General features: G+C 39.4%; 1 protein-coding gene across 5 annotated transcripts in view; it reads right to left on the minus strand.

The window, feature by feature from the left end:
* Nucleotides 1-14,371, minus strand: part of ST7 (suppression of tumorigenicity 7) — a 230,989-nt gene that overhangs the window by 114,027 nt on the left and 102,591 nt on the right. For all 5 annotated transcript variants that reach the window (XM_011992485.1, XM_011992491.1, XM_011992478.1 and 2 more), the window contains one exon: nucleotides 2,445-2,604. In XM_011992485.1, the coding sequence (XP_011847875.1) occupies nucleotides 2,445-2,604 (160 nt within the window). The remainder of the gene's footprint in view (nucleotides 1-2,444; nucleotides 2,605-14,371) is intronic.

Genomic DNA, 14,371 nt, shown 5'->3' on the forward strand with positions numbered 1-14,371 from the left:
CACTCTGCCTACAAGTCTCCCTTTTCCCTTATTCATCCGTCCAAATCACTATCCAAATCAAATGTCACCTCCTGAGAAGCCTCCTCTGATAGTCTATACACTATCTCTCTACTTCTGTTAATCTTTAATATTTTTACCTTTAGCAACACTTATAAAATTGCATTGTAATTTTTAAGGCATGGCTTTATTTCTAGCCTCTTGCAGTGCCCTATTTCTTTGAAACTCAATGAATTAACACATGAGTACATGCAAGGCCTGTACTTTCTCCTCTTATAAAACAAGTGGGAAGAATTTCCTAGCTCAGTCTCTCTGTCAACTGAGTAAATATTACCTAAGTACGTCTTATGAACCTAGTCTTGTGTAGGTTTTTATGAAAATGATTTTTTTTAAAGTCAAAGTTCTTATCCCCATGGAAAACTCTGTCTATCAAAGGAGACAAAGGGATAAGTGCTCTGGTTGTATGAGGAAAACATACAAATCTAAGGAAAACAAAGGAGGAGATCCCGACCCAAGCTGGGAAAAGTAATTTGCTCCTTCAAGGAGAGAGCCACCAGTTCTAAAACTTGAAGGATAAAGAAGAAGAAATTTAAAAAGCCACATTAGGTGTTTTCCTTCCTGACTAGAATAACCGACCCACATTTCGTAACTGTCTAACCAGGTTGTACGAATCAAGGATCAGTGTATATATAAATTTTGTTCCAGATTTTAAGTCAATACTCTTTTAATAGACTCTGCCAGCCTGCTATGAGTAGTACTGGGCACCTCTTGGTACAATTTATTTTATGACTAAAGGGTACATGTATAAAAGATGGCATTGCCCAGCCAGGTAACAAAATTGTCTGAGACTTTGTAAACTCATTCACTTTATGAAAGGAAAAGAGACCTCAGCAAAGCAAAACATTACTTTAACCAGCTACTATAATAAATGCTATTTATTATTCTAATGAGGAATCTTGATCATTCAGTCGCCAGGCATGAGCAGTGGTGGATAACTGCTACCACTTTGCATCTCCTGTGTATATCCCACAGATTAATTGTGCTCTTGTCTGACTTGAGTTACTACAGCCTTTGAATGACAAAGAACATTGTAGAAAATTAACAGATTGAAAACAGAAACCATCCTCATCTGAGACCATTTTTTATAGTGAATACATTTATATTTTCATTGAAGTTTCCCTTCTCTCTCTACTTGATCTAAATCTCTTGCCATCATTTCTCAATGCAATGAAGAGTTCATACCCTTCCCATTTTCACTATTATTTTGCTGTCTCTCTTAGTGGATGCCTTGATTAAGCCTTATTCTTTATATGAATGTTGATGCTATTCTTAGTGCTGTAACAGCAGCTTTGTTTCAAAGAAATAGTAGACACTGCAAGATGCTAGAGATACTACAATAAAGCCATACTTTAAAAAATCACAACGTAATTTGATAAGTGTTGCTAAAGGTAAAAATATTAAAGATTAACAGAAGTAGAGAGATAGTGTACAGACTATCAGAGGAGGCTTCTCAGGAGGTGACATTTGATTTGGATAGTGATTTGGACGGATGAATAAGGGAAAAGGGAGACTTGTAGGCAGAGTGTCATGAGAAACACGGCATGTTCAAGAAATAAAAATTGGCTTCATGTGACTAGAAAATAGGACATATGGGAAAGGGACTGGATTGTGACAGAAGCCAAAGTTGGCTAGCAGCTCATGCTGTGCTAAGGAATCTGAACCTGGGTCTTATCTTCAGTGGAATGGGAACCAATGATACCTTTTAAGCAGAGGAGTGATGTGATCAGATCTAGTTAGACACGAGATTCTGCCATTATCGTGGAAGAAAATGAATCTATTCACTGAGGTTTGAGAAACTATGGACAAGGAAGCTATAACATCAGGTTGGGAACACTGACCGAAGTGACTGTTGGTTAAGTCAAATGGGAAAAGCCCGGCACAGTGGCTCACGCCTGTAGTCCCAGCACTTTGGGAGGCCAAGGCGGGCAGATCACTTGAGCCCAGGAGTTTGAGACCAGCCTAGACAACATAGCGAAACCCCATCTCTACAAAAGGTACAAAAATTAGCTAGGCATGGTGGTGCACACCTGTGGTCTCAGCTACTTGCTAGGCTGAGAAGTAGGAGGATCACCCGAGCGTAAGAGGTGAAGACTGCAGCAAGCCGAGATCATGCCACTGCACTCCAGTCTGGGTGACAGGGCAAAACTCTCAAATGAAAAAAAAAAAAAAAAAAAGAGGGTAAATTCATAAGATAAGCATTTCCTTTCCCTAGGATATTTATACCCTCCTTCTCTGATACAGGTTGTCAACTCCATGGGAAAATGAACTGCATTTTTCTCTGAAGCCTAATGTTTAAATAACAGCATTCTTACTCTCTTAGCATGAGTAACAATAATAATTTAGTAAGAGCAAGCAAATAATATTGCAAGCTGAAGGAAATTCCATACCTGAGACACTTTGCCTATTAGAATCGGAGTCCCCGTTACTGGAATTAGAATTGTTGGAAGAGTTGTTGTCAACCCCTCCCAGAAGGGGGCGCAAGTGGCTTACTGAGACTTGTTCAATGAATGAAGTTCCATACTTGCGAAAATACCACCATTCAAATATCTAAAACAGAAAAATAAGCATGTTTATGGTCCCTGTTATCATTTATGACTTCTGTACACATGCCCATAAAACATGTTACATTTACTAATTCTATCCACCTTAAGTACATTTTATTTCAAAAACTGTTTATTCTAAAAATTAGTTTTTAGTAAAATTAATAATAACATTTAAAATTCTCAGTGTGGTTTTCTCTGCTTAATACTGGTTTCAAAAAACTATAATATCAATCATGGATAAAAGAACACTGTTAAGAACTGCTCAATATAATTTTTCTCCAAATCTGTATATAATATTCAAATAACAAAATCACCATAGCTGAAAGACAATTCCAGAAATGTATATAAATAACTCAGTTTTTGAAATATGGCTTATGAAATATTACAGTTCTTTGCACTTTATATTCTGATAAAAACCATACCTGTGTAAAATGCTTACGAGCAAAATCGGGGAGGGGAGGTGGTGGGGGTGTTTGGTAAGACCTCCTTAAGGAAATACGGGTTTTACAGAACAAAAGAATGAGATGTATCCCATTTCCCACATGGATAGCACCCAGCCACTGAGGTTCAGCATTATTCCACTTGCAGAGAAGTGCTTTATAAACACAAGCATCTGTTGTACACCATTAATGTTTACTAGTTCACAAGCCTACTAATTGTTATGTACTGTGAATTACAAAAGGGAAAAGAAATAACTTTCAGTAATGAAAGAACAATGATGCTTATATGATTAGACTGAAGTCAGGACTTCCTAAGCACTGGAAAAGCAGTGACCTCCCCCAACACTTCTTACCTGGGCTCTCTGCCTCTCTACAGTGAACACTTCCTACCACTGCTCAAAGTGGCTCTCTCCCACATCTTTTTCTCTCCTCCCTGATTGGGGGTTTCCTTAGGCAATCACAAATCATTCCACAGAAGAAATTTAAGAATCAATCATATCCCAGAGTCTCATAGGATAGCTACATTTTTATAACATAAATTGTGCAATTAACATAGAATTACCTTTATCCTTACTTATTCCATAAAAACAAGATTATCTACTCTGGAATGGACTTTGGGCTATAATTTTAAAACTGATGTTTTCTCTCTTTTGTTCTATTAAAGATTTCTAAAAAGATACAAGGAACATCTATGAACAACCAGAAGGAAGTATCAATCCAATGAAACGTTTCCAATCCTATAACAGGATACCTTGATTTAATCCCAGGGAGTTACTCTTTTTGACTATAGGTTGAGTAGCCCTTAAATGAAATGCCTGGAACCAGAAATGTTTTGGATTTTGAGTATTTTTAGATTTTGGGATATGTGTATCACACTGGTTGAGCATCCCTAATCCAAAAATCCAAAATCCAAAATGCTCCAATGAGCACGTCCTTTGAGTGTCATGTCGGCAGTCAAAAAGTTTCAGATTTTGGAGCACTTAAGATTTCGGATTTTCAGATTTTAAAGTGCTCAGCCTATCGTGAATTATCACATGTTAAAACATCCAAGTATTTTCTCTGGGCAGAGAGGGGAGAATATACTAGCAAGTTAAGAAGGGACAAGACTAATCTGTAACATTTGGAATGACTAGGAATGGGATTTTGCATAAAGGAAGAAAGTTCAGGAATGATAAATTTACACACCATGGATCTAGAAGGTGAGTTATTATCTGAACATTAGTTTCTTCAACTGTAAGTGGAAATCATATTTATTGTTTATCTCAAGGGTCCTCAATTTTCATACTAACCCCATGTAAAACACCTAAGTCAGTGCCTGCTGCAGTTGGTTGTCAAAAGTAATAGCAAAGCTGCCGTTTATTATGTTAACGATGCACATCCCTTCCACGGGCAGCACACCTCACATGCTACCATGAGGCACCCCTCTTTATGCCAGTCTACAATTCAGGTTAGTACAGCATTTTGCCTGTTACTAGACCGTTGGTAGAAAGTACTGGAAATCATCATGACAAAGGGTACTGCTCACTGTACAGTCCTGACCACTAAACAAGGCTCTCAATAGATTCATGGCTTTGCCTTTATTAGAAGAGAAGACTCCAAAGGACCCAGAAAATTATTTGCCCCAAGTCATTTTTCTGCTTTCCATATTGTGCTGCTGGAGCACCTGCCAGTCCTAAGTTCACTGATTCCATCACACAGCACTACATGTTCCACACCAACCATAAGCAGTGCTCCAGCATTACAGACTTGGCCCCTGCCACTACAAGTCTATGTCACAGATCCATAATACCTCTCACAGGCTCCTGACATGCCTGTACCCGTCACACACACACAAACCCTGGCTTTCTTCAGATTTCTCAGTTCTTCCAGCAGAACCATAAAGTGTCAGTGCTACAAAGGACCTTAAAGGTCTACATAGAGTCCACTTACAGCTGCAGAATGAGAACTACCCATCAAGGTAGAATGACCTGACCAAAGTCTCATAGCTAATTAAATAGTCACTTAGCCAGAAGCCCCTGCTCTCTGTCACTATCTTACCAAGGCCCTATAACAAGGCTTTTTATAGCTCCCTTGCTTCATGTAAACAGACAGATGTAGCCTATCATTCCTTTTTTCAAATCTTTACTTCCAAGTGCCCTCTGACACTGTCCCTTTGTGCTTTCCTAGTTATAAAAACCAATCCAGAAGTAGTCTATCAACTGGGACCAGATTACTCATCCTAAGGTAAAAATGACTTGTATTAACTGGACATTTGCTTTGTAATAGGTGACAGACCTTCGACCCAGTATTTCTAATGCAGTAATAACAGACCTCAGTGAAGACTGGGTTATTCATGCAGCTGTTCGGGGAGGAAAAGGAGGGCCTTCTCAGGTCTGTCATATCCCTGCAATATTACAGCCCCTGCTGTGTACAGAGAACACAAGCACAAAAATGGACCTCTGCTGTGTACAAGGGACACTAGAATAAAAAAGGACCCTGTCCTTCTAATAAATATTGAATGAACAACTAGGAAAGAAAGAAGGGAATAACTCAAAACCTTCTGAAACTTCAAACATAGTGTCCTCATCTAGGGTCTTAACATAAAAATCTTTCCCTTATTCTGAATCATGTCAGGCTTTGGGCAATTACCTCACAGTATTTTAAAAGAGCTGCACAGATCCAAATGGGCAGATGGTGTTATTTAATGCGCACATATTCGGTGTCACTTTGAATTCTTTTCCCTGGTGCATACCTACAATGTAAACAGCAGAGCTCTCATAAACAAATTTAGATTTTAAAAGTACTTCTTGGACATGCTAGTAGCTCAGTGGGCCTGTCACAGTGGAACAAAACAGTTTTTAGTCTGACAGATCACCAAAAAATTAAAATACAAATATGCATTTCATAGTCTTAAAAACCTCTCCTGTGCTTTTTTCCTATTCATGCTCTTCCCCTAAGAAGGTCAGGTAAGATGAGAATAAAAAGTATCAAGCGGGTTTGGGATTTAGGAAGTCAACAGGGACCTTACCATTTAGTTTAAAGGCAAAACCCCTTTAAACTAGATAGCTGGGCTATGCGACCTTGGTTGCTTTTCTTGATTCCTTGGGGATTAGTTTTCTAATGTGTAAAATAAGATTATTGTAAGCATTCAGTTAATGTTGGACAAAGAGACGGAGAGAGAAAGGGAGGGATGACTAGAAGACTGAATGGAAGGATAGTTGGAAGGTTGACTGGATGGATGATAAGGGCTGGTCTGGTTGATGTAATGGGAGATTGTCTAAATAAACAACAGGATCAATAAAAGATTTTGTGTTCATCTTGTTTTTTACGAAAAAGAGAGGCTCACACATATTTGTGCTAGGGGAAAAGAATCCAATGGAAAGAGAGAAACTGATGGTGGGAAACAGTACAAATTACCCAGAGACATGATGCCAAGTAGGAAGCATATCTATTCTGCCTTTTAAAAGTAACCCACCGGCCGGGTGCAGTGGCTCACGCCTGTAATCCCAGCACTCTGGGAGGCCGAGGCGGGCAGATCACCTGAGGTGAGGAGTTCGAGACTAGCCTGGCCAACATGGTGAAACCCCATCTCCACAAAAATACAAAAATTAGCCAGGCATGGTGGTGGGCACCTGTCATCCCAGCTACTCGGGAGGCTGAGGCAGGAGAATTGCTTGAACCCAGGAGGCGGAGGTTGCAATGAGCCGAGATCGTGGCAGTGCACTCCAGCCTGGGTAACAGAGTGAGACTCCGTCTCAAAACAACAACAACAAAAAAAAAACAACCACTTCTTGCTCTAAGATAGGAAGAAAGAGAAAGAATGAACAGGGGGAGACATTCTATTTTGGAAAGTACAGTGTGTTATGAGCTGTTTCCCAGGCTAGAAGGCAATAACCGGATAAAAACTGGGTGACACTGATCTCAGTGGAGATGCAGGGAAGGTTTATCTTCTGGGAATAAGGGAGGTGGGGACGGAATTGGGAATGAGGGCTGAGGAAGTGGTTTGGACCTATATCTTGCAAGGCAGAAGGGCCAGAAGCTATACTCGAGGCCCATATCATATTTAAAACAAAGATACTTTGGCAAGGACCCAGTTACCAATGCCCAGTGAGTTCCTTCATTATTATTTGACAGAAGCAGAGGGGATAGCCAAGGAGTACTGGGGCTGGGAGCTGGGGGCAGAGACCCAGGTTTCCAGCTGCCCTAAGCTTCAAACTTGTCTCATGTTTACCTGCAGGGAACAAAAATCTGGCAAAGGAACAATAAACAAGGCCCTTCCATCAATCTTGCAGACCTAAAAGCCTTTGCTCAAGATGCCTAGATTCTTCCTATCCAATAAGTCCTCCTCTTCTTTTGAATTGCATATTCTGTATATAAAACACTTCATGCGTCAGGAATTTCCCTATGCCCTATTATCACACTCAAAAATGCTTCCAGATTTCCACACAGCAAAAGCATAGTAATTCCACACCAACGCCATTAAACCCGTGGGAAATCGAAAGATGTCAAAGCTCGAAATTGGCTAAGTGCTTGTTAAGAATTACAATGATGTCACAGGAGGATAGATACAGTGATGGTAGAGGCTGAAGAAGGAATATGAAACTTTATGGCAGTCTACTCCTAGATAGAAAGATTGCCAAACCAACACCTGCTCTAAGTCTTCAAAAACATATCTGGTGGTAAACAGTTTTTTTTTTGTTTTTTTTTTTGGCAAAAGGGGATTATCTGGGCTTAAGAAGATAAACCTAGGCAGTTGGCATGTGTTACAGTAATACCTGTAACATTTTTAGTTTCTTTTTTGATCCTAAAGTATATTCTTTTTGCCATATTGACTCTTACAAAGTCCTTCCTAATTCCTTATGACAGATAAAACTTTTTTTTTTTTTTTTTTTTACATTCTTGGTTTCTGTATATTTTGTTTAGGAATATGGAATAGCAACCGAGTGGGTCTTGGCCTCCTGCTTCCTAGATCTCAGTCAATCCCTCCTCAGCCACCTGTTTCCCTAAACAGTTGCAGGGGCCATGTAAACTGGCATCCTGCCCTTCCATCCGCCTTTCTGGCCACCTGTTGCCAAGACTTTAAGAAAACACAGGGAAGTAAGGCTCTCTTCAAGGTCAACAGCCAATGGTCCATCCCCACCTCAGTGTCTCTAAGTTCACAGGACGAGATTTTCCACCGCAGCATTAACTACTGTGGCCTAAAAGGGAGGGTAACTCTCCTGAGCAAAGCCATGGAGACCACTGAGAATTGGGAAAAGCCAGCCTGTGTCATTCACCCCAAGCCCTGCCAGCTGTCCTCTAGGTCCCTCCTCTAAAGATTCTAATTCAGTTAGTCTGGGTGGTGCTTGGAATCTATCATTTTAAACAAGTTCCCAGATAATTCTGACGCAGGCAGTTAATTCATTCATTCCTTGGATCTTATGTGCATTTGACAAATATTTTCTAAGTATTTATGCTGGCATTTTGTATACAGTAGTATACAAAAACACAGATATGGTTCCTGCCTTTGTGATGCTTCTATTCTAAAGAGAAAGAAGACAATAAATGATCACACAAATAAAATATAAATGTGCTAAGTACTGGTCTATGTTCTAGGCTGGACAAATCTGGACTAACCCATGGCCAATTGGAAAAAGAAAAAATGTTTCCTCCAAAGAAGGTTGCAGTCTTCCTCCTCCCTCCTTCCTTTTCCTTTTTCTTTTCTCTTTCCCTCTCCCCACTCTCTCTTTCTTATCTACCTGACCCACTTCTGTGTGTCTGTTAAAATGAAAATATCAACCGCTACACCCTGCTGCTATCCACCTTCCCAGGCAAACCTTATGAGAGGCAGAATGATGCTAGGGCAGAGTGGTGGAAATTTAAATTCTAGTCTTCACTCCATCCTTACCTAGCAAAGTTTCCTAGGTAAGTCACAAGTTTTCTGAATGCCTAGTCCTTAGGTCTTCACTGATTTAAAGTGGATTGCTTCTGAGCATTCTTGCTCAGCACTGCAACTACATGACTTTCAAAAGTCTCTCAATTTGTGCTGAAATGTAAGCTGAAAAAGCCAAAATGGCAGTTTTGTCCCTTTATCCGCCATTAGTTCATTCACCTTCTTCACCTTTGCCATAGCTTACCATTAATCTGTTCTACCCAAATGCTCATGTCCACAATCAGTCCACGACAGGTATCAATCTACTTTCTTTGCCTGACACGGGGTCTCCTGCAGAAGATCATTTACTTCCGTGGTGAACACAAGAAGCTGTAATCTGACAAGGTTAAATGAGCCTGTTTCCTCTCATTGTCTGCAGGCTCCCCAGCCATCTGGCCCTCACAGCATATCTCTCATTCTTTATTCTAGAGTCAAGAGGCAAGGTGCTTCAGAGATGACACAGCTTGACAGAGATGATGTGCTACTTCCCACCCCAACCCCCCAAGAGCCCTTGTAATCAAGTTTCCCTGCGTCTTTTTCCACTCTTTGTTCCAGAATCACCATCATTTTGGGTGATCCATATGCCTATCAATTAAAGTGCTACCTGAAGTGCAGTTCAAGTTCTTGAGATGGATGAAAAAGGGGTCAAAGGAGACACAGCAATCTTCAACTCCGCTCTCTTACTTTTGAATAAGAGGAGATGGAAGGCAAGGTCAGAGAACTGGGTTTGAATCTCATGATTTAACTGCTATATAATCTTGGCCAAATTATTTAAACTTTGTGTCTGTTTATACTTAGCAATATAAAGACACTGGTCATACCTACCACTCAGAATTTCAATCAGAATTAAATGAAATAATATATGCAAAGTGCTTAATATAGTACACCTGGCATGGAGTGGTAACTCAATAAACAGATCTTTTGTTATAACTCATTCCTATTCAATCGTCATCTGCTACCACTTTCCCAAAAACACACTTCTTTTACATTTAATCCATGAACTAATTATTTTATTTATCATTCTGATTTTCTCCATTTCCTGTTCTTGATTCTGACTTTTAAAAATTATGCTCTGGATGCCTCTTAAAAATATCTCTGTTTTATACACACACACACACACACACACACACACACACACACACATATATGTACATGTTTATCTATATACATATACACACATATACATATCCTCTATCCTATTAAAATGTGTATTGATCCCTGTATCCAATGAAATACATACACACACATTTTAATAGGTATATAGGAATCTATGTATAAATGTCAATGCAACATATAGAATTTTATGCATTCTATCACATTTTGAGATAATTAAGGCAAGCATTTTCTGCACATATCCACCTTCCACTCCCAAAAGCGAAGCAAAATCCAGAGATTTTCCGCACTGAAATAAACACTGCCTGCAGAGGCTGGGCATGTCTTTGCTAGCAGATAAAAGACTAACTTGGCAGGTCTACACTGTGATGACAGGTGCAGTTCTTGTGGATGGAACTGGACTGGGATGGGAAGTCTTGTGCCAAGCAGACAGAGGGGTATCTTGAAATTCAGCAAGGGAAAAAGCTGGATGGATGGATACAGGCACAGGAACTAAAAGGGAAGAGTGAGCTAGATGGTATAACAAAGTCATTGCTAGCTTTCAACTTGTGAACTAAGAAGTATTAGGGATATCTCATAAAATATACACCTGTTTATTTTTAAACACATTGTATATTTTTTCAGTTAACTGACTTTTTCTTTACAGAGGAAATACCAGGGTTTTTGTTTGTTTTTAGCTCTCTTTTCCAAAGAAATTCAATTTAATTTGATAATTTCAGTCTCCAGCATAGAAACCGTGAGGCCCCCAAATAATCAATTTCCCCAGGGTCAGCCCTATACTTTAAATGTCCACGGTAGGCTCTTAGAACATTCTTAGGGGAGATCAGTTAGGTAATTATCTCCCTAGGGCCAGGAAGCAAACTGCTAAGCACTTCCATGCACACAGCTATTTTGCAGGGCACCTGATCCTTTACCTCAATGCCGCCTCTCCCTGAAATGCACTCAGCAGAAAAGGATAGTGGCTGAATAGAAACCTTACCCTGGGTTCATTTCGAGGTCTGGCAAAGCTGAGTCCCTAAATGCTAGGCATGTCAACAAGCTCTAAAGCAGGAGCCTAAAGCTGTACACACTGTAGTTACTTAGCTCTCACTACAGACCAGCATTTTGAGAGAGACCTTTCAAAATTTTCCTACAGGAGAGGTTTTCCTTTGCTCAAAGTTTCCTATCAGTCGGAAGTATCCTCTGCTTCCTGAGAATGCTGCAAGGCAAATGTACCATAAGATAGCCCAGCAATGATCATCCGGTTCAGCAGGGGCACAGAAAACCGCACTGGCCCAGATCTGCAAAGGTGGCCATGCTCTAGGGAAATCCCTTTATTGCTGTTGGGGCTTCACCATCTTTGAGTTAAAAAAGGAAACAAAGATTAGGCCTAGCTTACCAGAGTGAAAGGAAACAACCCACACTGAGGTAATTAATTTATAGCCTGTGAATCTACACCAAGCTACTGCTAGAATAAAGTCCAGACCTACCATTCGTACAGCAGGCTAGAAAAACAGCTGACCACAGAGGCAGTGAAATGAGTGACAGAGTGCAGGCTGTCTGCACAAGATGGCCTGGGTTCCAAGCCTGCTCCTCCATTGCTAGCTGTGTGACCTAAGGCAGGTTACTAACTGGCCTATTCTACCTACTGAGGCTATGCATAAGTAAAAAGGAAACAATCAAGCAATGACCTTGTTGTACTGTGGGGAAGAGTAAATGAGTTAGCACGCAAAGTGCTTTAGATCAGTGCCTGACATCATCTAAGTAGGTAACAGTTTCCAGTGACCTTCCCCTGAGAGGAGGAATGTACAAACAAAAGCCTACCTTTCAGCATCAGAGTGAATTACTGGTTTCAGTATGAAATTGTATCCAGAAAAGTTCTTTTTTCCTATTTGTTCACTTAAAAAGTATTTCCAAGATGTTTTGAATGAAAATGTTAAAATATTATTGTAAATGTAAATGATAGTTATCCGAGGGAGACTTGTAATGCCTTCCCCTTCTCCCCCCACAAAACATATATGCTAAAAGATTGCCATGTTGTGGGCACATATTTAGTAAGAATTTACCAAGCATTTTCCCAGTCTGAAGTTGCTTCACTCTATTTAGGAATATTAAGGTAGGTTTTTAATCATAAAGGGATGCCGGATTTTGTCAGATGCTTTTTCTGTATCTACTGAGATGATCATGTGATTTTTGTTTTTAATTCTGTTCATGTGGTGTATCACATTTATTTACTTGCGTATGTTAAACCATCCCTGCACCCCTGGTATGAAACCCACTTGATCATGGTGAATTATCTTTTTGGACATGCTGTTGGATTCAGTTAGCTAATATTTTACTGAGGATTTTTGTATCTATGTTCATCAAAGATATTGATCTGTAGTTTTATTTTTTTGTTATATTGTTTCCTGGTTTGGGTATTAGCGTGATACTGGCTTCACAGAATAATTTAGGGAAGATTCCCTCTTTATCTTTTGGAATAGGGTCAACAGAATTGGTACCAATTCTTCTTTGAATGTCTGATAGAATTCAGCTGTGAGTCTGTCTGGTCCTGGACTTTTTTTTTGTTGGTAACTTTTTAATTACCATTTCAATCTCGCTGCTTGTTATTGGTCTATTCAGACTTTCTATTTCTTCCTGGTTTAATTTAGGATGGTTGTATATTTCCAGGAATTCATCCATCTCCTCTAGGTTTTCTAGTTTATGCGTGTAAAAGTGTTCAAAGTAGCCTTGAATTATCTTTTGTATTTCTGTGGTATCAGTTGTAATATCTCCTACTTCGTTTCTAATTGAGCTTATATGGATCTTCTCTCTTCTTTTCTTGCTTAATCTCACTAATGGTCTATCAATCTTATTTATCTCTTCAAAAGAATCGGCATAGAAGGGACATACCTTAAGGTAATAAAAGCCATCTCTGACAAACCCACAGGCAACATTATACTGTATGAGAAAAAGTTGAAAGCATTTCCCCTGAGAACAGGAAAAAGACAAGGATGCCCACTTTCACCACTTCTATTCAACATAGTACTGGAAATCCTAGCCACAGCAATCAGACAAGAGAAAAAAATAAAGGGCATTCAAATCGGTAAAGAGGAAGTCAAACTGTCACTGTTTGCTGATGACATTATCATATACCTGGAAAACCCTAAAGACTTATCCAAAAAGCTCCCAGGACTGGTAAATGAATTCAGCAAAGTTTTAGGATACAAAATTAATGTACACAAATCAGTAGCCCTGCTATACACCAACAGCAACCAAGCTGAGAATCAAATGAAGAAATCAACCATTTTTACAGTAGCTATAAAAAAAAACTTAGGAATACACTTAACCAAGGAGGTGAAAAACTTCTACAAGGAAAACTACAAAACACTGCTGAAAGAAATCACAGACGACACAAACAAATGGAAACACATCCCATGCTCACGGATGGGTAGAATCAACATTGAGAAAATGACCATACTGCCGAAAGCAATCTACAAATTCAATGCAATTCCCATTAAAATATCACCATCATTATTCACAGAACTGGAAAAAAACAACCAAAAAATTCATATGGAACCTAAAAAGAGCCTGCATAGCCAAAGCAAAACTAAGCAAAAAGAAAAAATCTGGAGATATCACATTACCTGACTTCAAACTATACTGTAAGGTCACAGTCACCAAAACAGCATGGTACTAGTATAAAAACAGGCATACAGACCTGTGAAACAGAATAAAGAATCCAGAAATAAAGCCAAATAATTACAGTCGACTGATCTTGGACAAAGCACAACAAAAATATAAAGTGTGGAAAAGACACCCTATTCAACTAATAGTGCTGGGACAATTGGCAAGTCACATGTATACATAAGAATGAAACTAGATCCTCATCTCTCACCTTATACAAAAATCAACTCAAGATGGATCAAAGACTTAAATCTAAGACCTGATACCATAAAAGTTCTAGAAGATAACATTGGAAAAACCCTTGTAGACATCGGCTTAGGCAAAGACTTGATGACCAAGAAGCCAAAAGCAAGTGCAACAAAAACAAAGATAAATAGATGGGACTTAATTAAAGTAAAAAGCTTCTGCACAGCAAAAAAACAATCAGCAGAATTTTTCAACAGACAATCCACAGAGTAGCAGAAAATCTTCATAATATACACATCTGACAAAGGACTAATATCCAGAATCTACAAGGAATTCAAATAAATCAGCAAGAAAAAAAAAATCCCTTCAAAAAGTAGGCTAAAGGCTAGGTGCAGTGGCTCACATCTACAATCCCAGCACCTTGGGAGGCCGAGGCGGGTTGGTCACCTGAGGCCAGACCAGCCTGGCCAACATGGGGAAACCCTGTCTCTAATAAA

This window comes from Mandrillus leucophaeus, unplaced genomic scaffold (genome assembly GCF_000951045.1).
Source record: "Mandrillus leucophaeus isolate KB7577 unplaced genomic scaffold, Mleu.le_1.0 Scaffold1105, whole genome shotgun sequence".
Classification (NCBI taxonomy): domain Eukaryota; kingdom Metazoa; phylum Chordata; class Mammalia; order Primates; family Cercopithecidae; genus Mandrillus; species Mandrillus leucophaeus.